Source organism: Rhopalosiphum padi, chromosome 1, assembly GCF_020882245.1.
Source record: "Rhopalosiphum padi isolate XX-2018 chromosome 1, ASM2088224v1, whole genome shotgun sequence".
Classification (NCBI taxonomy): Eukaryota; Metazoa; Arthropoda; class Insecta; order Hemiptera; family Aphididae; genus Rhopalosiphum; species Rhopalosiphum padi.
In genome coordinates this window covers 26968477-26995828 of record NC_083597.1, presented here as the reverse complement: position 1 = coordinate 26995828, position 27352 = coordinate 26968477, and the positions used below count along the sequence as shown (strand labels likewise).

At 27.7% G+C, this 27352-nt stretch overlaps 7 protein-coding genes across 9 annotated transcripts in view; 3 read left to right on the top strand and 4 right to left on the bottom strand.

Moving 5' to 3' along the window:
* The window catches only part of LOC132917005 (lachesin-like), a 109549-nt gene extending 108209 nt beyond the window's left edge, over positions 1-1340 (bottom strand). Inside the window, exon 1 of the mRNA XM_060977504.1 lies at positions 1122-1340. The gene's annotated coding sequence lies outside the window, so the exon portion shown is untranslated. The remainder of the gene's footprint in view (positions 1-1121) is intronic.
* A 1566-nt stretch (positions 1341-2906) lies between these two features.
* On the top strand, positions 2907-4871 carry LOC132931595 (voltage-dependent anion-selective channel-like). The gene is made up of 7 exons (XM_060997465.1): positions 2907-3126; positions 3378-3601; positions 3812-3929; positions 3989-4107; positions 4164-4272; positions 4334-4542; positions 4609-4871. Exons 2-7 carry the CDS (start codon positions 3403-3405, stop codon positions 4698-4700), a joined length of 846 nt encoding a protein of 281 aa, XP_060853448.1. The 5' UTR covers positions 2907-3126; positions 3378-3402; the 3' UTR covers positions 4701-4871.
* LOC132931594 (COP9 signalosome complex subunit 4) lies at positions 4791-7054 on the bottom strand. The gene is made up of 9 exons (XM_060997464.1): positions 6758-7054; positions 6610-6689; positions 6383-6504; positions 6191-6327; positions 6015-6129; positions 5759-5948; positions 5329-5499; positions 5075-5275; positions 4791-5005 (listed from the first exon to the last, which is right to left on the bottom strand). Exons 1-9 carry the CDS (start codon positions 6838-6840, stop codon positions 4866-4868), a joined length of 1239 nt encoding a protein of 412 aa, XP_060853447.1. The 5' UTR covers positions 6841-7054; the 3' UTR covers positions 4791-4865.
* A 3682-nt stretch (positions 7055-10736) lies between these two features.
* On the bottom strand, positions 10737-15918 carry LOC132930433 (aarF domain-containing kinase 1). The gene is made up of 10 exons (XM_060996311.1): positions 15536-15918; positions 15372-15461; positions 15089-15292; positions 12766-12927; positions 12116-12274; positions 11864-11964; positions 11493-11655; positions 11237-11434; positions 11024-11166; positions 10737-10959 (listed from the first exon to the last, which is right to left on the bottom strand). The coding sequence occupies exons 1-10, from the start codon at positions 15671-15673 to the stop codon at positions 10791-10793; spliced, it is 1527 nt and encodes a 508-aa protein (XP_060852294.1). The 5' UTR covers positions 15674-15918; the 3' UTR covers positions 10737-10790.
* A 543-nt stretch (positions 15919-16461) lies between these two features.
* LOC132930457 (anaphase-promoting complex subunit 15) lies at positions 16462-18960 on the bottom strand. Its single transcript, XM_060996343.1, has 3 exons — positions 18669-18960; positions 18530-18598; positions 16462-17614 (listed from the first exon to the last, which is right to left on the bottom strand). The coding sequence occupies exons 1-3, from the start codon at positions 18795-18797 to the stop codon at positions 17465-17467; spliced, it is 348 nt and encodes a 115-aa protein (XP_060852326.1). The 5' UTR covers positions 18798-18960; the 3' UTR covers positions 16462-17464.
* Positions 18961-19062: 102 nt separating this feature from the next.
* LOC132930442 (dnaJ homolog subfamily C member 17) lies at positions 19063-20729 on the top strand. 2 transcript variants are annotated; one of them, XM_060996331.1, is made up of 8 exons: positions 19063-19162; positions 19247-19347; positions 19423-19551; positions 19615-19767; positions 19826-20008; positions 20072-20152; positions 20227-20421; positions 20483-20729. In XM_060996331.1, the coding sequence occupies exons 2-8, from the start codon at positions 19276-19278 to the stop codon at positions 20594-20596; spliced, it is 927 nt and encodes a 308-aa protein (XP_060852314.1). In that variant the 5' UTR covers positions 19063-19162; positions 19247-19275; the 3' UTR covers positions 20597-20729. The 2 variants fall into 2 exon arrangements, with proteins under 2 accessions (XP_060852314.1, XP_060852306.1); XM_060996323.1 differs by having other exon boundaries at positions 19103-19347.
* A 2226-nt stretch (positions 20730-22955) lies between these two features.
* On the top strand, positions 22956-26838 carry LOC132917745 (tRNA-dihydrouridine(20) synthase [NAD(P)+]-like). 2 transcript variants are annotated; one of them, XM_060978623.1, is made up of 6 exons: positions 22956-23407; positions 23465-23603; positions 23667-23999; positions 25512-25799; positions 26279-26608; positions 26674-26838. In XM_060978623.1, the coding sequence occupies exons 1-6, from the start codon at positions 23230-23232 to the stop codon at positions 26777-26779; spliced, it is 1374 nt and encodes a 457-aa protein (XP_060834606.1). In that variant the 5' UTR covers positions 22956-23229; the 3' UTR covers positions 26780-26838. The 2 variants fall into 2 exon arrangements, with proteins under 2 accessions (XP_060834606.1, XP_060834607.1); XM_060978624.1 differs by having other exon boundaries at positions 23237-23400.
* Positions 26839-27352: the final 514 nt, after the last annotated feature.

Here is a 27352-nt window from a genome sequence, read left to right as displayed (position 1 = left end):
ACCTATCGAAAAAAAACTTGGGCTTATGAATATAGTGTTAGTAACAAATTCAGCACCATTCCGCAAAATTCATATCCAGTACTCGACTTGGCAAAATTAAAGTAGGGGGACTCCGTTTACTTTTAAAAATGAACGCCCCCCATCACTTGCTAAACGTTATTAAGCCTAACGTTAGTATATTTTATTTAATGTATTATAAAAATATAACAATAAATACCCGAATGACTGGAGAGATGGAATAATCAGTATATATCTATGGAGGGACTTTACCGCTGTAATTATAAGCTCGAATTGATCGAAGGGTTATGGATCGACCAATTTAAAACATTGAATAGGTACAATTGAAGTTTGAGATTTTTGCAGTCCCGTAATTGGATATCGTATGTCAAAATTGATTTGATGAAAGTTTATAGATTATTAGTTTAGTTGTTAATTGTATGTGGTTGGATTGAAAATTAGTGATAAGTGGAGGTGGAAGCAATCATTTATGCCGCAGAAGTTTTTTGCGCAAACATGAAGACCAGGTTAGACGTTGGTCTAAGTATTTACAATATGTCAATATAGGTAATACTGTTCCTAATAGTAAAACCATTGATTATAACGCTATAATGAGTAGTAGCTATGTACTAGCTAATACCTTAATACGGACACATTGAATAATTGGTGATACAACTAGTTTGAAATGGGTATTTTTCCTAACGAATATTGAAAGTATTGATGAATTTGGACTAGTGTATTTTAACACTCCAATACTCCATTCCTTGTACCATTTTTCATGGAGGATGAAAGGTTCAAACCACCCCGACACTTTTAAAGGTATATATTTATAATATAACAAAAACTAACTACATACTTTTTAGTACATGTATTAAAAATATTTATACCCCCCCCCCCCAAAAAAAATGATTCTGAATACGTGCTTGGTTAATGTCGTGTCAATTGTAAACTTTTTATACTAAAGATAATTATCCTTAAAAATGGTTTTAGAAACATGTTGAATACATCTGATATTGATTCTAGTATTTACCTATTATACATTGACTATTGACCATTTTTCCAAATTATAAATATCAATAGATTAATGTTATTATGTTAATTAATAAAATATCAAATTACCATACCTCCAACATCTTCCAGACCCATTTTGAAGGACCTATTATACATAATACACAAAGTTAAATAACTCAAATAACTCATTTTTACTCGTTCGAATTTAATTTATATAATTATACACGTTAAAATCAAAAAAAAATATTCGCTAAGTAATTTGCAGTATAAAAGTCGATTCTCATTTGAATAAAAAGGCTTCTTTCTTCGGAGGAATTTGTTACGTAGCACAAACAATTTCAAGAATTTGAAAATATAGTCTTTAAGTTTATTTAAATATTCCAAAAATCAGATATTCAATAACTGCATTATTGAAAAAAAAAAAAGTGAACGTATTCAGTAAATCACCTTGTATAACACTTATAAAATACCTACTCGGTACGTTGGTAACAAAATTTCAGACTTGCAACATTTCGAATAAATACTTTAAAAGCAGTATTTAATGTTGTATTCTGTATTAGGTAGTTTCATAATAATACAATTTTTATTTTAAATTTTAATACTTAACATAATTTAATATTTATCGTCATTTTATAAATCATAAATTGTAACAATTACGAATACAGTTATGTATTATGTATACACATAAGTTCACTTTATTTAACAGTGATAATAAATTATAATTTCAAATTATCCTGAAAACAAGTGTGTGTAGGTATCTAAAACAAAAAATATTTTTAATATATACCTACTTATAGTATTTTAAATACTTAATTCGGAATACTTTTTTCCATGAGCATTCGAGTATTTATTGCAAATGGCAAATAGGAATTTTTAAATGTACTTTACCCAAGTCTGCAAAACCTTTGTAACTCGTTATCTGCTATTTAAGTATGATAGTATGATACGTATTTAAATGTCCATCGCATACCCCACGACGATGCAGTGTGGAGATGCCTTAATTGTAAGTTATAATTGCAATTGAGATCGTACAGGTAATATAATATAAGACACAACAGCACAAAATATTATACCTTTGCCGGTGCTACAATAGTACAATAACATAATCAAAATAATAAATAATATATATTATATATTATAGAATAATATAATATAATATAATCATATTATTATTTTATCAACTATCTGAAATATATACCGCTATCTAGTGGTACGTTATTGTCCCATTATAAAATATTTTTCCCGCTCTTAAAAATAAAATGTTTAAACGGAAAAAAATGTATACGCCCCACTTGAATTTCACAAAACCCATATTGTTGTACAATATTTACTTTTGGAAAGGTATTGTTGAAATAAAGTTATTTAATATTTGGAAAAGAACTTCAAAACTTTTGTCTTTTAAATAAGTAATAACAATTTTCGCTTTGATAGCTTGATACATGTTAACACGATTTATCAGTGAAGCCAATTTAAGACCCGAAATCTATAACGAAATTTTTACGAATCATTAAATATTGAATTAAATCAATTATTACTGTAGCATTTAATAAATTTATCCCATTGCGAATGCGGTTGCCCATTTTATGGTGTAGGGCGTATGTAGTAAAGTTGTCAACATAGTTTTAGATGTATCCGGTTAGTATAATGCTTATCTATGTTCGCCGTCCGGTACTGTGAACATATTAAAGTTTATAGGTCCATGTCCCGTCCACTATTGTCCAGTCCCCACGCCAGGCCAATACCGAATCTTTTTCTTCCATGAATCAAAAAATGTCAATATTCCATCACAATTTTAATTTTAATCAAAATTTGTTTGACTAACTCAAATTGTCAAGAAATATTGTCGTTTCATATTTATTTCTGCAAACATTTTCAACACTGTTTCGGTTCTGAACGTGAGTAGAAATATTTTATCCGTTTTAGATATACAATTTTTTTCTTTTCGCCATTCTTATCACGTGACCCGGTGACGCCTGCACTGCCGTAGCTCGTATCACCATCACCGAAACTTCATCTCCGACTCCCTTCATTTTCTCACTGCTCGTGCACACCACCTGAACTCTAGACTTACGGTTTTTGGTGTTCGAACCAATTTTGGACTCTCTTGAATATTCAAAGGTAAGTTATACCCACAGCCCGCCTCGAAAACAAAATTTCGAATCGCAACTGATATCTTACCCTCTATGGTCCCTCTATGGGCTCTATGGTTTGTGGCTGGTTTGTGCGATTGGTGTCAACGAAATGACATTCCCCCGCACACTTCCGCCACTGTTCGCTTGACAACCGCGTTAATGGGGTTTAGGAAACCTAATTAACTTTTTTTATCGTACAAATAATATAAATTTTATTTTTCATTCCGTTTTCTTCAGAACTCCGCTAAAGTTATCAATAAAGATGGCTCCTCCTTCATACAGTGATCTCGGCAAAGCCGCACGCGACGTATTCAATTCCGGTTATGTGTTTGACGTACTCAAGTTAGACCTAAAAACCAATCAAAACGTGGAAATCAAGGCTGGTGGTACTCAGCATTTGGCGTCGGGCGCTGTTAACGCTAATTTGGAAACCAAATACGTGATTAACAAATCTAAATACTGTAAGTCATTCCCAATGAAAGGTCATTAAGCATTTTCATACTTCCCCTTATCTTGTTAGTCGAACAATTTAAATTGGTTTTGATTAACATGCCAGTTTTATTGATCTATATAATTAAAAAAATATTTGCACATTGATACTAGGTACTAATTATCTTACTTGCTATGTAAAAAATTTGTATTCAATTTTTAATACATTTTTATTTTTTAAGTATTTACATTGGTTGAAAAATGGAACACAAATGATGTTATGACCACTGAAGCTTCTATAAGTGGCTTGTTACCTGGTGTCAAGCTTACAACTGATGGTACATTCGACCGCAAGAAACAGTAAGTTAAAATAATCAAATTTAATATATAATATTATATATTATTTTAATTTTCCAAAGATCTAAGGCTGTGAGAGTGAAGTCTGAATACAAAAATGATTATGTCTCACTCAACTTGGACACTGAATTCAAAGCACTGAAACCTGTCATTAATGCCTCTGCTGTAGTTGCTTACAATGGTATATAAATTTGATTTTGTGTATTTACAAAAATTAAATGATTATTATTTCTATAGGGTGGTTGGGAGGATTCAATGTTAAATATAATACTGGCGATTATGAATTGCAGTCTAACAATCTTGCTCTCAGCTATGTAGCTAAACAATTTGTGTTTACTACCACTGTGTAAGTAAAATAACCATAAATTAAACTACTTTTTTTTTATTAATTGTTTCTTGTTTTACAGAAATGATAATAAGCTATTCGGCGGCTCAGTTTTCCAAAAATTATCTGATAAATTGGATTTGGGATTGCAAGTTTCTTGGTCATCTGAAAGTAATGATTCTTCACTTGCTGTTGGTTCTCAATATCAACTGAACCAAGATGTCAAGCTTCGTGCCAAGATCAATAACAAGAGTCAATTGTGCATAGGTTCTGGCATTAAAGTCAAAGATGGTATGTTACCCTAATTTGTTATTACATCTATAATAAAATTATATACAACAATCAATTTTATTTTAGGTGTTACGTTGACATTGGCCAGCTTATTCGAATGTCGTCAATTCAACCAGGGCGGTCATAAATTTGGTATTGGCTTGGAACTTGCTTTGTAAGCGACATATACATACCAAACTTATTGTACGTTATGTAGACAAAATGTATTGTCAGTAAACGTAGGATTATTAAACATAATCATAAGAGTATTTTTACTACATTAAAATTCAGTGTATTTGTTTAAAATTAATTAGGAAAAATATAATTTATATCAGTTGCTCTCGTTATAATGTCATTTGATCATCTAAATGTTTATTCATCCATTCACGTACTTTTGTATCTACAGACATAAGTTCTATAATATGATTGACGTGATAACACAGAGCTTCAATTTTCTTATCCCAAGTCGGCAATAATTTTTGAGCTGTAAAAAGAATCCATGTACATATAATATGAACTAAAGAACATGGATCTGTATAAATAATTCACTCACTTTTAAAGTGAACATAAGAGTCAACTTGATCAATTGAACCTTCCATACGTCCTTCAGATATCATTTGTCCTGCAATTTTCTCTGCCTTGATTGGTTCAATGCCCAATAATCGGCCAAGTTCCACAATCTTCATGTTTTTATAAAGTTTACTTGCTGATAACAAATTGTGTTCAATAATAGCTCGATTCAATATGGTTGAACCTATAACATAAACAATTGAAAATTGGTTATAAAAGGTTGTTGAATATAATTACCATCTACTGTTTTAGCCTTTTGGTGTGGTTGTAACATAGCATCTAACTGGGCAATTTCATTAGGTCGAATTATACGATCTAAATACATTTTTTCAAGAATTGAAAATTCTGGTAGGCTTTGACATCTTTCATCTTTAAACAATGTTGCTAGCATTCGACTGCGTTGTTGACCTATACAAAAAAAGGTAATTACATTTAACTATTAAAATTTTTTATGACCAGCATAACAAAGATAATTTCACAACAATTTTCTATAAATTATGAAAAATTAAAATACATAATATTTTTACTACTCTAAATCATAATTTACCCCTAAAATTATTAATTACTGAATAAATATTTAAATAAACTTCCTTATTTTAAACTCATTTATGCTTTGTTAAAAGACTGGAATGGCCAAACTTTACGATATGCATATACATAGACTTACCAGCAGATGCTAATACAGTGCAGATGAGAGCATTTTTTAAAGCAGCCATACGCTCTTCTTCTGATATAATTGACCTATATGACAATTCATTGTACCTTTGAGCTGCTTCAATAAACTTACGACGATAATCCAATACTCTTGCGTAACACACTTTATAACATATTTGTAGTTTCTCATTTTTAGATTCAGTCTAAAAAAAAAAATGAAAAATATTATTTATTATAACAGTACCTTTAGATAGCTTTAAAGATATTACTTGTAATAATGAAGCCCTATTAATGTAAGACTCTGCTAACATAGGATCGTCATCTTCTAAATATAGGCGTGCAATTTTCATATAAGTTTCTAATTTATAATCGACAGTATATTTCCTATAAATTAAAAGTTTTCATATCAAAAGAATTTAAAAAAAGAATTGCATTCAATAAATACTTTTGTCCTGTTTCAAGCGGTATACCAACTAGTACTGATGCTGCTTCCTTCCAATTGTTTTCTCTTTCATAAATAGATGCTAAATGTTGACGGACATTAGCAACCTGCTCTTCGAAAGAAATTACTCTTGGTTGAATCTATTAAAAATCAAATTAATTATTGATTAAAACCACGTGCTGTATAGATTCTTACTTTTTCCAGTGTGAAATGAGCCAATAATTTAGACTGCGCATCGGGTAAATCAGGTAAGAGTTGTGTACTGACATCAGATAATATTTGGCGAGATATTACTAAACTGACATTTTCGTTAACAACTAATAATAAAATATGATGTAGGTTAATGATTTATTACAATTTGACATGTTATAATAAACTAATAGAACAATGCATAAAAATGTAACAAACAACTAGATACTTACTGGCTTCAACAAATACTTTTAAAGCCTCGATGATATTGTCGCCAGTGTTTGATAAAACATTGTTCAATAAGCTTCTATATCTGTAACAATTGAATATTAATAATTAACAACGTTGGTTTTCAAAATATCCAAAAAAAATTTATCTCACTTATCGACTTGATCTTTATGAGATGTCTGTGCATTAGCCAAGTGACTGAGATGTTGGCGGATTTGAGCTATCGTAAGAGACATGTTTTCAAACTTAGTAATGACTTAAATAATTGAAAATAGTTAGTACTGTTATATGTTACGAATTAGTGGAATAATAGTATACATTAATAATTATAATACAAAACCACAGCTATCTACAAACGTATTAAAAAATCAAACCATAAACATGAACATTCGGTATGTTCACAATTCAGACATGCAGTCCACACTCAAATTTAGGAATAAACAAATTGTTTTGATAATATGATCGAAATACCTATCAATTAATCTACGTATCGGACCGTGGTTTTAACCATGACGTAAATTTACTTTGTCGTGGTTTAACCATAAAACTATAGTATTACATTGTTGCCAATCAAACCACATGAAATTATGTACATTACATTTATTTTATTGTCTCAAAAACATAGTGCCAATTGCCATTATTCATTAACATTCAGAAAACGTTGTTCAATTTTTGATTTTAATCATGGTACTGAAGGTAGTTAATATTTAATACTTTAATAGTCAATAGTTATAACTATCTACGACCTACCTGTCCTACCTTGAATAGTTGAATACTTGAATTAATTATTGAAATTGTTGAATGGTTTATGGCGATCTCAGATTTTTATTTATCATATCTTTATGTTTATTTAATTAATTTATAATCTTGATCTTTACCATCCACTGTTTATGTTTACTCTTGCAGTCTGATTCCCCAATCCCCACAACATCATCTGAATTAGTAGAGTAGCCTGAATATCTTAGCTATCTCAATTTGTTTGATTTATTTAATTAGCTACGTATGTTAAATATAGCGCTAATACAGCCACAGTCGTTTATAATAATGCTATTTCCTCTTGTATTGATCGATTTGTCTCCTTAATAGAGTCGAAGGTACTAAAATTTTCCAAGTGGTTTTCCTACAAATTGAAACAACTTAATATATTTAACAAGAAAAAAGCACATAAACAATAACTCCAATGGACCCGATGGAATTTCGGCTCGTCTGCTCTATATATAACTGCCGTCATTCTTTAACTTCTACCAATATTTCTCTTATTGAGATATGCCATTGGTAATGGTGTATTTCCTGATGTTTGGAAAATTTATTCAATTATCCCCATTCTTAGATCTGGTGACCGGTCTTTAGTAACCAATTACCGTCTAATGCCTAGCAAAAATATTTGAATTAATTGTTTATAATAGTATTAAAAATTGTTTTTAAATCATACATATTAATTAATCAACAACACGGATTCCGCTCTGAAAAATCCAGTCACTGGTGTGTTATTTTTACAACATGCATTGCCAAAAGTCTCGAAGCAGATAATCAGATCGACATCATTACAATTTACAGATTTTAGAATAGCTTTTGGTACTGTCACTTGTCAGCAGTGTCAGCCACATTATTTTAATAAGCAAACTGGAGCGCTTGGTCCGTGGGTACCTAATCCACTATTATAATAGCTTAAATGCCTTAAATTGTATGTAACTGTAAGGAAACATTTTTTATCTATCTAAAGCTCCTCTTCTGAAATGTTTGAAGCAACCTCTGGTGTTCCACATGAAGGCCATCTTAACACATTACATTTTCTCTCTTAGTGAACTCCATTATTTACTCGAGATTTACTCATATAAAATTTGTATTATATACAAATTATTTAAAAATATTTCATACAATTAGATCATCAACTGATTCTGATTTATTTATACGCCACTGGTTATTTTCTTCTCCAAATCCTCATCTCCCATCTTAACCTCATCATCACTTAATGGTAAAGACTTAAAACGCGTGTCTTACATTAAAAATCTTGTTTTTAACTACCGACTAAACTAATCTTTGTTTTAGTCCTCACGTAGATACGATAGTAAATAGAACACTCATAATCTTTCAGTCTTTGAATTCATCGTAATACGTAACACTAAATTATTTAAATCTGTAAATGCCTTTGAACTTTAAATTATACACTTGTTCGCCCTCTTCTTGAATATGGATCAATAGTATAGTAACCGTATTTAATTAAAGACCAGTAAGTTACGACTCGAACGCGACCAAAATAAATGTTAAAGCTTCATTGCTTTCAGAATGAATATTTATCACGAATTCACAAACCTCATGGTTATTCAAACATAATATTATATTATTATTATATTATTCAAGACAGACTCTAAATATTCCTATTTCCTATACTTGCTTCTCATCTTGGTATAGCGAATTTATATTTCCTATACTCAATTCTAAATTTCTAAATGGTTCTACGTTCCTGAACTCTCCGCTATACCTTTTATTCCATTTAAAGTCCCCTCTCATTCTTCTAGAAACCAACCTCAATTCTATGTACCTACACACTAAACATCTCATGGGCACAACCATCCTCTGCAATGTATGCTCCTAACTACAAACAATATTTAACCCTTGGCCACTCTACTACTTTTATCTAATTTATCTGTTAGCTGAATATTATGTATAATTTTGAATTATTGTTGATATTTTAATAATCTTGTCTTATGAAAATGTTTGTGTAGGTGTAGCTATCTATTTTACCTAGATTGGCTAGATTACTCATGTTCACCTAATTACCTTAATTGTATTGTAGAGCAAAATATTGCAGTTTAGTGTTTAATAATTAAATAAATAAATATTATAAATCATAGGTAGGTAGTGTCAGGAGGTTTACAAGGTATGCAGTACTGCGGTGGGGTCATTGAATTATATAGTTAATTATAAATACCATCTCCTTAAAAATAAAAGTCCTTTACACATTAAACATGATGCTTTTAATGTATTCTGTGTGGAATTAGTCATTGTGTAATGTATATATTATATGATCATTGATCATGTAACATGTTACATGACAGTAATATTTTTAAATTTAGTTAATAAATGAAATACATTCTGTAGTGATAAACAAATTTTTAAAAATGTTGATATCTAATACAAAATATTGTTAAATGAGTTAAAATTAAATCTTCAAATCATGTGGATCCTTTTTTTTATTTTGTTGTGAACCACTAAAATGGTGAAAGGAGGACTGCATTAGAATTACTTCCATCCATGAACTATCATTTATTGAGAAATTAAAAACAATTATATACAATGTAGACTATCAGGGCCGTCCTTAGAATTTCCAAGGCCCAGGGCAAAAAATACTTGTAACACCTTTTTGTTGAACCAACATCGTTATTTTGATATTTACTAATTATATAAAACATACAATTTAAATGCTACGAAAATTAAACAGTTTTTAAAACTAATGTTACTGCTTTTTTCAAACATTTTAAGCAAAATGCGTGAGGCCCAGTTCCCTGTATACTATACATTTTACTCATCTCTAGAGAAACCTGATACTGAATATTTTAGCATATTTTTTTTTATTGTATAATTTTTTTATGTACATGCAGGCTTGATATTTCACTAAGGTTTACAATAAATTACAATAACAGTACAGTGTAAATGAATACAAAATAATGGTATCATCAATGACAAATGGGAGGAAAAAAGGACATGCAGACTTCCCAATCTTTAGATCATAAAGATTTAATTTATGTTATATAAATACTATAAAGTATAAACCAATATTTAAGAAATCTTAAATTGTGTATTAACAGTAAAAAACTATAAACTTTTAATACTGAAAATATAACATCATGGATTAAATTTGTGATACCATATTTAATCATGGACATGACTGGTGACACCATTAGATATGTCATAAATCTATCAAAAATATGTAAATTATTATTAAATACAATGATGGAGTGATTTAGTCTTATAAATACAACTATACAAGTATCTATGAAACAGTAGTCATTAGGTTGGCACCCAACGAACGTTAATGTATTACACAATAGCCAATAAAATCAATTCCACTCATAATATGATGTAAAATCAATTTTTGAGAAATGAAATAATAAAAATATAACTTACAATATTTATGAAAAAATACTTTAATTAATTAACTTGTGATTACAGATAATTTTTAAAATTAAGCTGTATCAATAATGCTGAGCCAGAAAAAAAATAGTTTAGCTTTTAAAAGTGACCATTGTTTTCTGAATTGAATACTTAGGCTGGTCCAAAATGTACTTTTGTATAACGGTTTATCATATATAGTGTTTATACAGCTTACAGTCATTGGACGTAAAGATGTTAACCTATAAATATACATAACAACATATTATATTTTTAATTTATTAATAAATAAATAAAATACTTTACTTTGACAATGTTCCCAAAGTTGTATCAATACCACGTATTAGGTCATTAGTTTTAAGTAATAACAAAATTTGAGGATTTACAGTTTGCAGAATATACAAAGTTTCCGTCAACACTAATGGAATTCCACTTTGAAATTTTTCTTTCTATAAAATAAAATAAAATAAAAACTAAAAATAATTATTTTTTTTTTATACTTTTAATATTTTTGATTACTTCGGCATCAGTTAATTTCTTAGTAGCAATGCCATCTTGAACTGAATCCCAAGTGCGTCCAGCTACCATACACACAAGTAGACCATACATTTCAGCTACTCCCAGTTTGGTGCAGTATTTTTTCATTCTATCATGATTATTATCCAATATACTCATCCATAATTTAGCATATGTACGTCGAAAGCTATCAGTTAATGTCTGAAACAAATAGTTAATTGAAAAATAAAACAGATAAACATTTAAATTTAAAGCTTACAGCATAAAGTCCATGATCCAAAAGTATTAAATTTAATTGGCCATTCTTGTCTTTGTTTACCAATAAATTACCAGGATGAGGATCACTGTGTACAAATCCATTTTTGAATATCATTTCACTGTATAAACTTCCCAATTTGTCAGATATTTCATCCACTTTCAATCTAAATGTATATACTTTGATTATTTTTATTCACACCACAATTTAATATAAATGAACAACATAATATGTAATAGAACATTAAATATATTAAATATGTATTAAATATTAAAACACTGATATATTATTATCATCAGTTGTTAGCACGGTTATTATATACAAGGTATATGTGGTTATTAATTATTACAAATTGCATTAGTATTTATGCTTACTTATTTCGATTGATGTAATCAAGATCATTGATTTGTCCACCTTCAAAGAATTCTAATGTTAAGACTCTAGAAGAACTAAACTGATCATATATCTTTGGTACCTAGAAATTAATAATACAAATATATACTTTAACATTAATTTTAAATTAATTTTGGGTGGGTTATTTTAAACATATTTTATACAAGTTAAATTACTGTAATATAAGTTGCATAAAAAATGTATTTGATTATATTATCTTAAAATAAAAATACCTTTAACCACTTAAAGTGTTTGAACATTGATCTAAGAGTTTCAGTATTTTGTGCTTCAATTGTAAAATCTAATTCTTTTGGTATATTCTGTTTTGTTTGTTTCACAAGCCATTGAAATTTAAAATCAGGAAAAATATATGAACCAATGTTCACTAAAGTCTAAAACAATGTGATTAGCATTATTATTAAAAATATGGAGTTTATGATGATATTAATATAATATTTATATCAGTAACAAATCAAGGCTCCAAAACATAGAAATGCTCATTTTTTAATTACAACTTATTTGGTAAATTTTAATATTAATAAAACAAATCATCTGCATCTGCTCAAAGTATAACTAAATGAACATACTCTGGATAGTTAGAGTTGAAGCTGCTAGCAGAAAGATTCTTGGCACAGTCTGGTATTTCCCTGCAATAACAAGTGTCATATAGCTAACACTCGTTATCAGATGTTCTTCCAGTAAAAATTATTAATTAAATTTAATTTAATACATATAAATTTAACCAAATTTCTGTCAAATATTATTATTGTCATAAAATAATTAATAACTAATAATTGATGATAAAAGAATTTTTGTAATTATGTTTTTATTCTCGAGCATGCCCAGAAAAATTTGCATTGATTTGTATTGTACGTTAGGTTACCTCAATTATAGCAATATCTATTTTGGCATCTCCCCGAACATATGAATGCTGGACTTTAATAGCAACATTTTCTCCTGTTGATCGTAATTTTGCCTTGTGTACTTGAGCTAAAGAAGCTGCACCCAGTGGTTTTGGATCTATTTCGCTAAATAATTGATCGGCCTTTAATTATAAATAATATCAACTTATTAACATAATATATTTTATTCATGCAATAAATATATACTACATACTATATTGCAATGTTTCAACCTTGGGGATCCATTCGAGGTTGAAAATAATTTTGGATAGGTCGTTGAATAATTCCAATTCCAATTTTTCATTTTAGAACAATTTTGTTCTGAAGATTTATGAATAAAGAAAAAAATTATTATTCCTAAGAAAATTATTTTTAGTATCAATATTTATATTATTTTTATTTTTCATAAACCTAATCTTAAAGTAATAGTATCAAGTTTTAATATTTTTTAATAACTAGTTTTAAAAAAAGTGAAAAATGTTTAAACTATGTTATCTATGATAAAATAATAAACATGTATTCAAATTTCAAATAATTAAAAATATAGTTTTTTTAAAAATGTGTAATATAAATACAAAATTTGAAAATTATTTTTAATAAAATTTAGTCAAACATATATTGACATACAGACCAGCTCCTCACATTATAATCTCTTAATTTGTGTAAAAATCTGTGGATACAAATAATTACTTCTAACATATTATTATATTATTATTATTATTATTATACATAAATGTATAATGCACATAAATAGTATATGCAACATGCAAATTGATGGGTCTATAACTATGTATGTGGATGATACATGTATAATTTATTCTGATAATTCATGGAATCTATATAGTCCATAATAAATCATTAAGGAAATAAACCATTTAATCCAGAAACTAAACTCTATAAAAATAACTATAAACTATCAAAAAACAGTTTGTAGTGTACCTTCTCTATATACAATTGCTCAAACTTCATTTTTCAAGAATTATTAGTGTGTAATAACGATAATAACACAGCTAACTCAACTACATACTCCAAAATAAATAGAGACACTAATGCAGGGATGACAAACCTTTTGAACACTACGTGTCAAAAGTTAACTTTTTTTTTCAAGTGTCAGATTGAGTTTATCAGCAGATAAAATTGAATAATCGTTATTGATCGATAAAAGCCGTATGCCCAAAATATTTTCACTTATTAAATAATATATATCATAAAAATATTTTAATTTTTCACGTGCCATGGATTTGACATCCCAGATATTTAGGTCTGACTTTCGATTATAATATGAGCTGGCATATACATATACTAAAGATTACAACGCGGTTAAGAACAATCATATTCAAACTTTATAATATACAAAATTTTTCCTCTAATGATATCATGAGAATAATATACATGTCTCTATATCAATCGATTTGTCAATATGACATAATAGTATGGAGGAGCTACTGTGAATATACTAAGACCATTTATCACACAACAGAATAAAGCCATTCGTATCTACCTAAATGAAATTAAAAATTGGTTCTACAAACAAAATCTACCTAGAACTTGGTGTTCTACCTGTATGTCAGCTATACAAGAAACTAATTATTTCTTTTATCTTAAAAAAACTTCCACCAATGAAAATATTACTAATAAACGAGAAACTATTGCCTACAATATTAATATAAATTATTCAGCAAAAAAAGTACAGGCCATAAATTAATGGATCATCTAAGACCTAAAGCTTTCAATTCACTAAATTTTAATAACAAAAAATATCTGAGAACTAATTCTACAAAAAATTTAAATATATATCTTAATAAAATACTATTATGTAAGAAATGATCTACCTATTTATATTTATATTTTGTATTTTATATGTATATTTATGTGTTTTAGTATTCTCGTTCACTTTATATAACAACTAAATTATCTTGTTCTTTCATATGATCATGTATCTTTCTTATGTTGTATTTATTACCAAAATTTTTTTATGTATTTATAAGTTTTTCATTTAATTAGTGATTAATTATTGTAATAGGAATTATATTAAACAATCTAAATTTATCCACATATACTATTAACTATTATAACTCTTAACCTCCAACACAAGCCTTATTGCTTACAAGAAGTTGATCAACCATATATTTTTATTGTTAAAATGTGTTAATTTCTATAATAAATGGTTATTTTAAAGAAAAAAATGATTATGTAATTAAAGGTAAAGAAACAGTGCTATATTGTATTGTATATATTATATTGTATTATAAAATGTGTGAATACACACATATAATTTAATATGCTTAAGAATATTATACTTACATCTTGTTTAAGGTCCTCTTTGATTACTTTGTAAATTTCTTTTAATGGTGTAATGGGAGCTTGACTGTGCAAAACCTTCAATGTGTCTGTATATTCTTTTGGAAAAAGATTTTCTAATGCTCCAATGTGTTGTCCAATCTTAATATAAACACCTTTATTAGTGCGACATAGTTCTAGTAACAATTCAGCAGCTTTCCCGTGAGACTAAACAAAATTAGTAAATATTAACAGACTGATGTGAAATTTTATAAAATAAAAAAATAATATATAAAACATAACATACTTTTGATCTTATTTCTTGATAATTTGGTAAAGATTTGTTAACTGATGGTGCATACAGAGTAGTCTTGTAATGATACATCACATGTATTCCCTAAATAAAATATTTTTGGCATTGAAATATGATTAATACATTACATTTACTCTGAGAATAAAACTAAAACTTACAGTAGTGGCAGCTCGACTAAATCGAACAATGCCGACTGAATCGATATTAAAATCATTTTCATAATAAGAGTAAGCAGTTGCTACTGTACCACTCAGAATACCTAATCCAATTGTTCTACTCAACATTTTAACTAACATACCTCACCAAACACTGAGCTTAATTTTACTTTTCTAAAAACATTTTAGACTTTAGTCAGCTTGTATTGCATAATTATTGACTAATCAGCCAAAATTTGTAATGAATAATATCATAAAAATTTAAGGAATAACTATTAACCGACACGTTTTCTAGATAATAGAAAATATAAATCATTAATGAAAAATTCGGAAGCAATTTAAATTTCACTCGAAGTGTGCATAATTTATGACCTTGAACACTTAATGATAACAGACGTTGAACGAATTTTTATCACTCATAATTTATTAATAATTACATTCATGATCATTCAACAGATGGTGATTACTGAATACTGATTACATTAATAATTAATATTAATCGACTCATCGAGTCGAGTAGCTCGCTAGCTATACATCCCTAAATATTATTACCATAGGAATATACTATTATATGTCTATTATTATTACCATAATTGATTATAAATAAAGTATATAATCAATGTTATTATTTTACACTAACTATATAACCACTATCTTATAATTTGTATTAAATACTAAATAAGTATATATTCCTACATCTACGTTATGTAATAAAAAATAGTAGTAATTAGTAAAAGTATCCAGTGCCGGTTTTAGGCAGGGGCCAGCGGCTTCACGCTTTGGTAGTTTGGTATGACATTTTGGGTCAAGCATTCATGGAATTATACATTATTATATACTATAATTTTTAGGCGAAAATAAAAAAAAAAAAAATACGATTAGCTCCAAGTCTAGCTCCACTCTAAGGCCGGCTCTGATAGTATCACAAATTAAAAAAAATATCATTTATTTTGTCACAATGGATTATATTAAATAATGCCCTATACTCTATAGTACTTCAATACTACACTACACTGTATATTAGTGTATTACACCCTATTGCCTATTACAATTACATAAACAATAACTATATAAATAATAAATATTAAGTACAGATCGTCAGATCACAGATGTATAATTAAATTGAACAAATTTAATTAGTTAATTTAAAAGTATTTAATAAGTGGAGAAGTGGATCAACATTTTGCAAAGCACTCTGAACAGTAACACATTTTATTTTATTTTGAAATTATAATAAAAAAATTAAAAATTGTAGTAAAAAATATTAAATTAAAATTTGTGGTTGTTCAAAAAAACATTTCACATTGATGAAAAAAAATATTTTCAACATTTTAACACGTTCATGACCGCATGTCAAATTGTGTACCCTTTAAAAGACTAGAAAATAAATTTTTGAAAAACTTACATTTTTTTTATAAAAAATAAATTAATTTCACTATTTAAATAACAAATCAAATTAGATCATGTACAACTTATAAATACCTTTTGAAGTAATGATTAATTACTAAGAACTGCCCTATATTAACACTGATTTATTAAAAAGAAAATAATAATAATACTAATAAATTATGTACATGGGCGGATAGGCCTACCTGGAAACCAGACATTTCCCGGTGGGCCCCCACTTCGTATTTCGGTAATGGGGCCCTTTTTAGACATTTTTTTTCAAGTGGGGGCCCCTTTTTAAAATTTCCCGGTAGGCCAAAAATGGCCTATCTGCCCATGATTATGTATAATTTGAACACTTGTTAATTTTTTTTATTTTGTTCAATTAATTAATTATTTTAAAATTGTAAAATATATGATGAATGAAAATAATTTAAAGATGTATTTAACACTTATTAGATGTATTATATGATGAAATATTTAAATGAGTATACAATTTTGCCCATCATTATCAATGATTTAAACCATAATTATTATTATTTATTTTTATCTAGTAGAAACAGAAATGGGTGAATCTCGATCATATGTATTGGTAACATCCATTTCGACATCATCATCTTCCTCATCATGGGTTTCACTATCATCTGAAGCATTAACTTCTTCCTCCTCATCCTCTTCATCCTCTTCATCTTGCACCTAAATAAAGAAGAAAATTAATTAAGTAAATTATAATTAAGGAAGCATACAATATACATTGCTATTTATAATAATAAATTATAGATAAGATATTGATGACTTGCATTTTTTTTCTTTAATCCTATAAATTGCTACCTTAGCTAAAAATTTGTTTCATGCTCCCTCAATTCAAAATATACTAATTTTATTTTGCAATTTTTTGCATTTTAAGGTATACATTTTTTGATTTTTAATGTTATTTTTTCATATTATAGATCATTTTTAGTAGTTGATTGTACAATATGGGGCATTTTTCTCAAATTTTAGATTTTAAAGAAAATTTCTCAAAAACAATTTTTTTATTATTTTTTATTGAAACAAGTATAACTAGTTATTAACTAATTACTTATTAGTCAAATGAAAACTAAGTTTTTTTTATTCATATTTTACTTTTTAATAATTTCATATATTTTTTTCAACTGTAAATTGAACTTAAAATATAAATGTTCATTAAATTTTGTGTACAAACATTTTTAATATTTTTTTGGTCATTTTCTATATTTTTTAGGACATTAAAGCATTTTTAATACATTTTTAGGTCATCAATGTCCTGTCTCTAAAAATAATATAATGATAGCATAACCATTAATGCTAAACACTGTCTAGAATAGAATAATTATATTAAGTTGTACCTAAACATGAATATTTTAGTCTTTAGATAAATATTTGTTTTACAATTTTATAATAAATACTTTATAGATACCTTTGTACCTTTTTTTAGAATTTAAAAATTATACTTCAATACAACTACTTCAAATATTACTAAAAATAATATTATAACATACAGGTAAACTACCACTAGTAAACACAAACTGCAATATAAACAATGCAAGAAAATTATTAATCATGATAAAAATATTATAACAAGTGTATTACTTCAGTCGCTGTTTTGCCAATTGGTACTGGAAAGTCTTTGTCATTGATTTTATTTGTTAATGTAAGTAACTAAAAAATGAATAAATCATTATTATTAAATCCGTTTATAAAATATTTTAGTAAATATTCTTAATTTTACCCAATTTTGGTGGATACTCTCTATTCGTATAAGCTCTGTATCTTCGTTTTTAGGCTCATCAACACTAAACCATAACGGGTTGACAATATTTGGAATCATAGTAGGAAAAATTGGGATGCCAGGATTCATTATGATGTATTATAATGAAAAAATTAAATTCAATAAATATAAATATTTAAAAGAAAAACATCTCATAAAAAATTTAAATTGTTATCGGCCGTCGATGAGACAAGCTGACAAGATTATAAAAAAAAATAGTGATTACTAAATACTAATTTACCATCTACGAATAAAAATAACAGAAACAGTTGTATTGATAAACATAACCATATATACAACTATAAGCAGACAAGGTATGACGTACCACAGAACAATATTATTATTTATTATATAATCAGTAGTTGTGCTATCCGTTAAGCCCGGTTAAGGTATCAACTGATAACAAACTATAATTTACCCATTTTAGAACTTTTCATAATATCAAAGCCTCAAAGGTAGTTATAAACATATAATTACTTTGATTAAGTTGTAACTTGTAACACGGTATTTTATATTGTGCATTGTGACTGTTGTTATAGAATTCTTATTATTAAGCATCTTTTTTAAGATGGATTCAGATTTGAAAGATTTAGATCTTTATGGAATACTTGAGATTCAACAGTCCGCTACTGAAAAAGAGGTATGTAAATTTTTAATTATTCATGTACTACTTATTACTACTTACTACTTATTATTTATTGGTTATTTCAATTAGATTAAAACAGCATATCGGAAAAAAGCTCTACAATGCCATCCAGATAAAAATCCCGATAATCCTAAAGCAGCTCAATTGTTCTTGCAGTTATCTAAAATATTAACTATTCTTACAGACACTGCAGCACGAGTAAGATTTATTGCTTTTATATTGTAAATGGTTTTTTTTTACATATATTTTATTTAATCTTAGTTAGCTTATGACAAATTAGTAAATGCTAAAATTGCTGCAAAATTGCGCGAAAAAGAATATGATTCAAAAAGAAAAAAGCTTATAGATGATCTTGTTAAAAGAGAAAATGCGGCATTAGGAAAACAAAAAGATACAGTGGAACGTAATTTTGAGGTAACTTTTTATTTTATTCATTTTTTTCTTTTCTAATATATATATATATTTATTATAGAAAGAACTGGAGCGTTTAAGAAAAGAAAGTTCATCTCTACTTGCAAAAGAAAGAGCTCGAGTTAATGAGCTCCTTAAGCAACAAGAATCTGAAAAAGAAAAGATTGGTTCGTTCAAGCTGAAAGTAAAATGGAAGGAAAATGGAGTATATAACAAAGACAATTTAACATCATTGTTTTCTAAGGTAAGTTGTTATTTATCAAAACTGTATTTTGAATATTAATTTCTAATATACTACATATTATAGCATGGCGATGTAATAACTGTTGTGGTTCTAGAAAACAAAAAATGTGTTGCTCTTGTTGAGTACAAATCTAAGACTTCTGCTGTAAGTAATTTTAAATTAAATTAAATGTTATATAAATAATTTTCTATGTTCATACAAATACCTCATTTTGCTAGATAAATGCCAAAAATTTGGAAGTTGGTTATCCAAATTGTCCACTAATTGTGAGTTTTCTCGGAGATTATGGACAAGAGAATAAAAAGAGCTCTACTCATACTTCTGCCCAAAATCCTAGTAATATCTTTTCAGCTCATCAAAATCAAAATGTCAATCATACTGAAAATACTTCAAAAACTACATCATCTGCACAAGTAATTTTTTTAATCCATTTTAATTAATTAAGTATTTATAAAAAAATTATAATTTTCCTAGGCATTTTTGGATTATGAAGCAATGATACTTGAGAGATTTCGACAAGCTGGTAAACCTCAACAAGAAAATAGTAATTCAAACAAAATAAATACAGAAGAACCAAGGGTATTATGAAAAATCTAACATTTAATGTACATAATTATTAATAATCTAATATTTATAGTTATTATGTCCATATGTAAATATGTATAAATATTTATTTTTTATTTTTATCTTGATTGATTAAATGTTAAAAATTACAAAGTGATGACTGCCTACATACAACTGTCTAATTATGTTATTTATTCATTTAACATTGCTCTGAATAGTAGTATACTATACAGATTTATAGTGAAGTAACTTATTGGTGATTCTAGTACCTATATGATCAGTGGCGCCGAACTCGGACTTTTTTTGTGAAGCAAAATCTAAAATTATTGTTTATTTGACTTCTAATATCTATGTCACACACTATCAGGTATCAATTATAATATAAATAACACCTTATTTAACTTTATTAACTCATTAACCCTAAGAACTCACCTGTAGTACACATCCAACCGCCTATTTAAGATATGAAGCGATCGCTTCACATGACATATGAGTTCGTCGCCACTGTATATGGTCATACTTTTGTGATTGTTGTCTATGTGCCAATATTTAATAGGTACAGTGTCAAATGCAATCATAGTCTTGGCATACTACACGTCATTCAAGATTTTGTTTAATTTAAAAAGGGTTTTTTTATGAATTTGTGCAATGATTTGAATGATATTTTAAGTAACTTTATATCATTGTGTAGGATGATTGTCTTAGTAAAATGTAAAAATGTATTTTATTTCATACAAATCTTTTGCATTACATTTTAAATTGCTATTGATAGTTTCCTTTGAATTGTTTGATTATTAAAATTGTTTTGATTATGATTTATTATCATAAATGTACACAGGTCTTCTTGGCAGGGGAGGCAATACCTTAGCTAAGGAGGTCCGAACTCCAAACCCCTCCCTCCCCCAATTTTTCCCAGCCAAGATCTTGATGTGAAGTAATGATAATTTAAATAAATCCTCACACAAAACCAAGTATATCAGTATATGGTTCTATTAAACCATGGTATTGTTCTATACAGTTAAGAGTTAGGTTAATCATAAAATTACCAAAAGAGTTTTCAATAAGTCCTTTTTAATAATAATATCTTTAATAATCAAGAAGACGTAATAAAAAATAAAAAAACATAAATAATAGGTATTTGTACAACATTGTGGGTGGGTAAATCAAACATTCCCCATCTTGCCTCCCTTATAGTTCATTTTTGGACGGTTTTCATCTCCTTTTTTTCTTGGGCCAACTGGAGCCCGCCTCCCTAGAATAACTTATACTTGATCTAACATGATCGTCTTCCTATTTGATATGTAAACTACAATACTTTCATAGCACTCTTTATTGATACACCTAAAATGTGTATTTCCAGTTATTAAAATTTAAAAAGATTATCAAGACTTGAACAGTATTTTAACCATCGTGTTAGAAAAATATTAAAAATTTGGACGTCCATGTTTTATGATTAAATTATGCTTTTAGAGCAACTAAAAAAATCTTCAAAGTATTAAAAAAGTAATTTTTGAAAAAAATATCAATCTTTTATCACTATTGTGTCAATGTCAATTAACGTTTCAAAAAGTGAGGTTTGACTAGGTAAAACTAAAATTTACCACAGTGTGATGAATATTATAAGACCTAAACCTTATCTTTAACTTTAACCTAAATATCATATACAAATTATTTTTAAATATCTTATTAATAATGTAGACACAATTTATAAATCACTATTATTTTATTATAGTACATGAGCAGATAGGCCTGTTTCCCGGTGGGCCCCCCTTCGTATTTCGGTAAAGGGGGCCTTTTTAGACTGTTTTTTTTTATGTGGGGGGCCCCTTTTTAAAATTTCTCGGTGGGCCAAAAATGCCCTATCCGCCCATGTTATAGTAACAAACCTATAAACCAACTATTATAATGTAAAACTATAAGTAATATTTATAATAAGTTTTATGTGTGTACTATTGTTAGTATTACCTTGGGGACTTTTTTTTCTAATTCTAGAAAACAAACGTCAGATTTATAACTTAGTTCAACTCGTTTATAGTGACTGTTGGTAACAACTGTTCGTTATAATTATTATTTGTATACTAGAAGTTGCAAATACCTAATTAACATGACTAAATAAACTAATATACTACTTAAATTCTTCAAATGAGGAAAAATGTATTTATTAATCTAATATTTTGAATTTTCGTTGCAAACAAACCACATCATTTATCTGAAATTTGAATTACTATCACGGTAGTTAACTTTTATCAGTATTATGTGATTATACATATATTAACCACAAACCAAAGCTAGGTGGATATCACGGATCTACATCTATATCCGTGGTGGATATACAGAATTTATGATACGATTATAAATATTATGATTGCATAATCACACACTTTTAAATTTTAAATGTATTACCTATCGAATGATGAAAACAGAAAAAGTGAAGTTATTATTTTGATTTTTAGTATTTTTTTCATAGTAATTTAATAGTATGATACTATAAAAATATAAAATAAATCTAAAATACAAAAAATAAGATATTTTTTCGTGATAAAATATAAGTTATTCAACCAGTTAATCGTATTATTAATTTAAGTTTTTTAGTTAACCAAGAGAAATAATTATTTTCGTTACAAAATATCGTTATTTTTACTAAGTGTAGTGTATTTATGGTCTGTATGGAAAACATTAAACAACTATGTTACGACAACAAAATTATACTGGCACCCATGGTCAGAATAAATACGCTACCAATGCGTTTATTAGCATTGGATTATGGAGCTGATATAGTATACACCGAAGAATTGATTGATCATAGGCTAATAAGATGTTATCGAAAAGTAAATGGTAATTTGAAAAAAAAATTCTCATTTACATGATAGACAACCAATATAATTTTTTTAGAGACATTACAAAGTGTTGATTATATTGACAAAAGCGATGCTACTGTAGTATTCCGCACTTGCTCACGTGAAAAGCCATATGTTGTTCTACAAATTGGAACTAGTGATCCTGAACGAGCAGCTAAGGCTGCACAAGTAGTGTGGGTACAATTTTAATAACCATAAATGCTAAATATTATTACTTTTGTGATTGTTACCATTAGAGAACAAGATGTAGCAGGAATTGACATAAACATGGGTTGCCCGAAAGACTTCTCACTCAAAGGAGGAATGGGAGCTGCTCTTTTATTTAATCCTGATAAAGCTTGTGCAATTCTTTCTGCAGTGGTTTCAGCTGTTAAAATACCAGTGACATGTAAGATTCGCGTGTTACAAAATATTGATGATACAGTTACGTTGTGTAAGAAATTAGCTGCTACTGGAATCGCTGCAATTGGTATACATGGTCGTACCATTAAAGAGAGGCCAATGCATCCAAATAGAGACCATTTCATTAAAACTATATCTGAAGCATTAAATATCCCAGTTATTGCTAAGTTAGTAATGATAAATAAATATATAAAATATTAACAATATATATAATACGTAATACTAGCTGTCCTTACTACTACACTTCGTACAAAATGCACCCTAACACGGGTTGCCATTATAGGCAACCAAATTTAACACAGTTTAGTTGCCTATAATGTTAACAACAAGGGCGGATAGGCCTACCGGGAAACCGGGCATTTCCCGGTGCCCCCCCCCCCCCCTTCGTGTTATGGTTAGGCCCTTTTTTTAAATTTCCCGGTAGGTTAAAAATGGCCTATCTGCCCATGCTAACAATGCTAACATTTAGCGTAAGAATAAAAACTATTTTTGGTTTTCTGATTTGGTGTATAGATGATATCTCTGACATCAATTTTACATAACTGTCTCGCCTAGAGTTGCTTTTTTTCAATCAATTAACCAATTATGTATCATTTGTTAAAAATAATCTGTGAGATTAACATAATAAAGATGTATCATAATTTAATATAATTAAAATTCTTAAATATAGATAACAAAAATTAAATTATTATAGTATCTATTACAATTATAGTATATAACAATCTATAATGGTCACTTATTACTTACATTAAATTACTAATAGATATATAATATATAGTAGTTTATCTATCGATCATAACGATTTGATCTCACTTTAATTAATAAAAATAATATTTTACTATTTTGACTTAATTCATGGATAATATTTAGCAAAGTACATGATTTCGAACAAAGTATCTAAAAATGAACTAAATATTAAAAGAGTAATATACTGAATTGTGACTTGTATAGTCCTTGCTTTAAATTTTAATCATAAGTGTTATTAGCTCAAATAATGCATTGTTTAATCAGGTAAATAGTTATTTTAAGATAATGGATATAGGAGTATACAGGATGTTCTGTGAGGATTTACCCAATGCGATATTTCCTGAAATAATGAAGATATCATAATTCTGGTTTTTAATAAGATGCATGGGGACAAGAACTACAAATATTTCATGTTTTGACATATTTTTTTATTTAATTATTTTCAAAAGAAAATGAAGATAGCCATTTTGTACCATTTTTTCTAGTTTCAAGAAAAACTGCATATTACCACGTTCACCAACCATATGAGCACACGGGCCACATGATTGATAGATTAAAAATCAAGAGATTAATAAAATTAAAATGTTGAAATGTCAATATTTTCAGAAAAATGAACTAAAAAATGGCCATCTTCAATTTTTCTGAAAATTAAATAAAAAAATTATTTTTTTAACTTTTTTACCTTAACATTAAAACAAATTAAAACATAAAATATTTGTAATTCTTATCTCTGTAAATCTTATTAAAAATCCATAATATTATGATATCTCCATTATTTCAGGAGATATACCCTGTATATAATGATTGAAAGGGGTTGTAAGCACTCCATAAGATTACAACATGAGACACCTAGACACCTATATATTATTATATATTTATAACTTTAAAAAATTAGATTTTTGATTTATTTTAATTTTTAATGTATTTTGTAGTGGTGGATCAAAAGAAATTAAAGTGTTTGAGGATATTATAAAATTCAAAAACATAACTGGTTGTTCAAGTGTTATGATAGCACGTACAGCTGAAAAGAATTGTTCTATATTTAAAAGAGATGGGAAATTAGAATTATTTACTGTAATAAGAGATTACCTACGCCATGCTGTTGATTATGATAATGTTGCTCCTAATACAAAATACTGTATTCAAAATATGCTACAAAATATTCAAGAAACAGAGCAAGGAAGACATTTTTTGGAGTCTACATCCTTACAACAAATTTGGTTTGTTTAAAGGCAGGTTCGCATTAGTACAGTTTGTAGTCTATAGTCAGTTTTGTTTAAATTTATTGCAAACATACTGTTATGATGTCTTTTAGATTTACATTTAACCTATATGACTATTGCATAATTATATATGACTCAAAGGCACAACTAGATCTCTAAAACGTGGGGTGCTAAGACTGTTGACAATTTACCAATTGATGGTATTTCACTAAAATAATAATAGTTTGGTAAAAAAGCAAGGGGTGCTAAAGACCTTTTTGCACCCCCCTAGTTGCGCTACTGATCCAACTTATTATCTGTTTCACTTGTTTATTAAGTGTATTGTTTTATTGTATTCTTAATTTTCAGTTTTTAAATTTTGCTTTATTTTGACTTAGCTGCCTGCACAATCCTGTACTAATGTGAACCGATCCTAGGAAATTAAAATTAATTTATACTTTAAATTTGCCTAATATTTTATAATTTTGACTTTTTAGTGACCTTTGGGAATTAGGTGATTACTGTCGTCAAAAACAAAAGAAAATGAACTATCTTCGTTTTGAAGAAAGAGATGTAGCGTGTAATGACCAAAAACGAATTAAGCAGAATTCTGTTGATGAAGAAGAATCAAAAAATTATGTTAATAGTTTAAAGTGTATGTATATACGATCATTATACCCTAGACCGGAAGACTTGCCAAAAACCAAACTTTTAAATTGGGCAAAAATACACAATAAACCATTACCAAAATATCATACAGAACAATTTGAAAAACTTTTCAAGAGTACGGTAACATTTGATAATCAAAAATACTCATCATCTTTTTGGTAATTATTAATTTGTGAATAAAGATAAATTTTATAATATTTATTTTCTGATTTGTACTTTTCAGGGAAAAAAATAAAAGATGGGCAGAGCAGGGTTCTGCAATTGTATGTTTACATTACTTAAAAGTTTATGATATTGACTACATGAAAATTAATGGAATTCTTGGTTAAAATGGTGTTATTAACTTGAATTCTTCTTTTAATTAAATAAAATGCATTTTACCATATTATTCAAGTATTTCGTTTTTACCATATATTTTACTGCATTAATTTACCTTAAATTACCACATTATAAACTATATGTGGATACATGGTAAATAAATGAATTCTAATCATTAAAAATGTATGTCAGTTTCTATTGGCGTTATACAGATAATGTTCAAATTTTTAGACTAAGATATAAAAGACAGGTATTAAAACACTCGATGAATCTAAAACAAATTACAAGCACTAATTAAAGTATAAATTTGCATGTATTTTTATTTTTATTTTTTATAATCAAAATTATACTAAGAATTTTATGCTACAATAATACAGAGTGTTTCAAAAGTCTTCATCCGATTACAAATTTATATAGTTCGGCAATCGTTAGCCGCAGGTAAATTACCTATATACTAATCGAAAGATAACTTAAAATAAACTTGGTTATCTAACTTTTCATTAGTATATGGATCGCTTACTAGTGGCTAACGTTTGCCGAGCTATATACATTTGTAATCGGATGAAGACTTTTGATACACTCTG

Bases quoted from the DNA above. Each gene is read 5' to 3' on its own strand.
- LOC132931595 (XM_060997465.1), top strand. From the start codon at position 3,403: ATGGCTCCTCCTTCATACAGTGATCTCGGCAAAGCCGCACGCGACGTA. The intron at 3,930-3,988 runs GTAAGTTAAAAT...AATTTTCCAAAG, and splicing joins ACATTCGACCGCAAGAAACA to ATCTAAGGCTGTGAGAGTGA. The intron at 4,543-4,608 runs GTATGTTACCCT...ATTTTATTTTAG, and splicing joins TGGCATTAAAGTCAAAGATG to GTGTTACGTTGACATTGGCC.
- LOC132931594 (XM_060997464.1), bottom strand. From the start codon at position 6,840: ATGTCTCTTACGATAGCTCAAATCCGCCAACATCTCAGTCACTTGGCT. The intron at 6,690-6,757 runs GTGAGATAAATT...CAATTGTTACAG, and splicing joins CATAAAGATCAAGTCGATAA to ATATAGAAGCTTATTGAACA. The intron at 5,500-5,758 runs GTAAGTCTATGT...TTTTTTGTATAG, and splicing joins CACTGTATTAGCATCTGCTG to GTCAACAACGCAGTCGAATG.
- LOC132930433 (XM_060996311.1), bottom strand. From the start codon at position 15,673: ATGTTAGTTAAAATGTTGAGTAGAACAATTGGATTAGGTATTCTGAGT. The intron at 11,656-11,863 runs GTAAGCATAAAT...ATATACATTTAG, and splicing joins GATTACATCAATCGAAATAA to ATTGAAAGTGGATGAAATAT. The intron at 11,167-11,236 runs GTAATCAAAAAT...TTTATTTTATAG, and splicing joins AGAAATTAACTGATGCCGAA to AAAGAAAAATTTCAAAGTGG.
- LOC132930457 (XM_060996343.1), bottom strand. From the start codon at position 18,797: ATGAATCCTGGCATCCCAATTTTTCCTACTATGATTCCAAATATTGTC. The intron at 18,599-18,668 runs GTAAAATTAAGA...TTCATTTTTTAG, and splicing joins AGAGTATCCACCAAAATTGG to TTACTTACATTAACAAATAA. The intron at 17,615-18,529 runs GTAATACACTTG...TTCTTTATTTAG, and splicing joins TTGGCAAAACAGCGACTGAA to GTGCAAGATGAAGAGGATGA.
- LOC132930442 (XM_060996331.1), top strand. From the start codon at position 19,276: ATGGATTCAGATTTGAAAGATTTAGATCTTTATGGAATACTTGAGATT. The intron at 19,768-19,825 runs GTAACTTTTTAT...TATTTATTATAG, and splicing joins CAGTGGAACGTAATTTTGAG to AAAGAACTGGAGCGTTTAAG. The intron at 20,009-20,071 runs GTAAGTTGTTAT...TACATATTATAG, and splicing joins TAACATCATTGTTTTCTAAG to CATGGCGATGTAATAACTGT.
- LOC132917745 (XM_060978623.1), top strand. From the start codon at position 23,230: ATGGTCTGTATGGAAAACATTAAACAACTATGTTACGACAACAAAATT. The intron at 23,408-23,464 runs GTAATTTGAAAA...TAATTTTTTTAG, and splicing joins ATGTTATCGAAAAGTAAATG to AGACATTACAAAGTGTTGAT. The intron at 24,000-25,511 runs GTTAGTAATGAT...TGTATTTTGTAG, and splicing joins AATATCCCAGTTATTGCTAA to TGGTGGATCAAAAGAAATTA.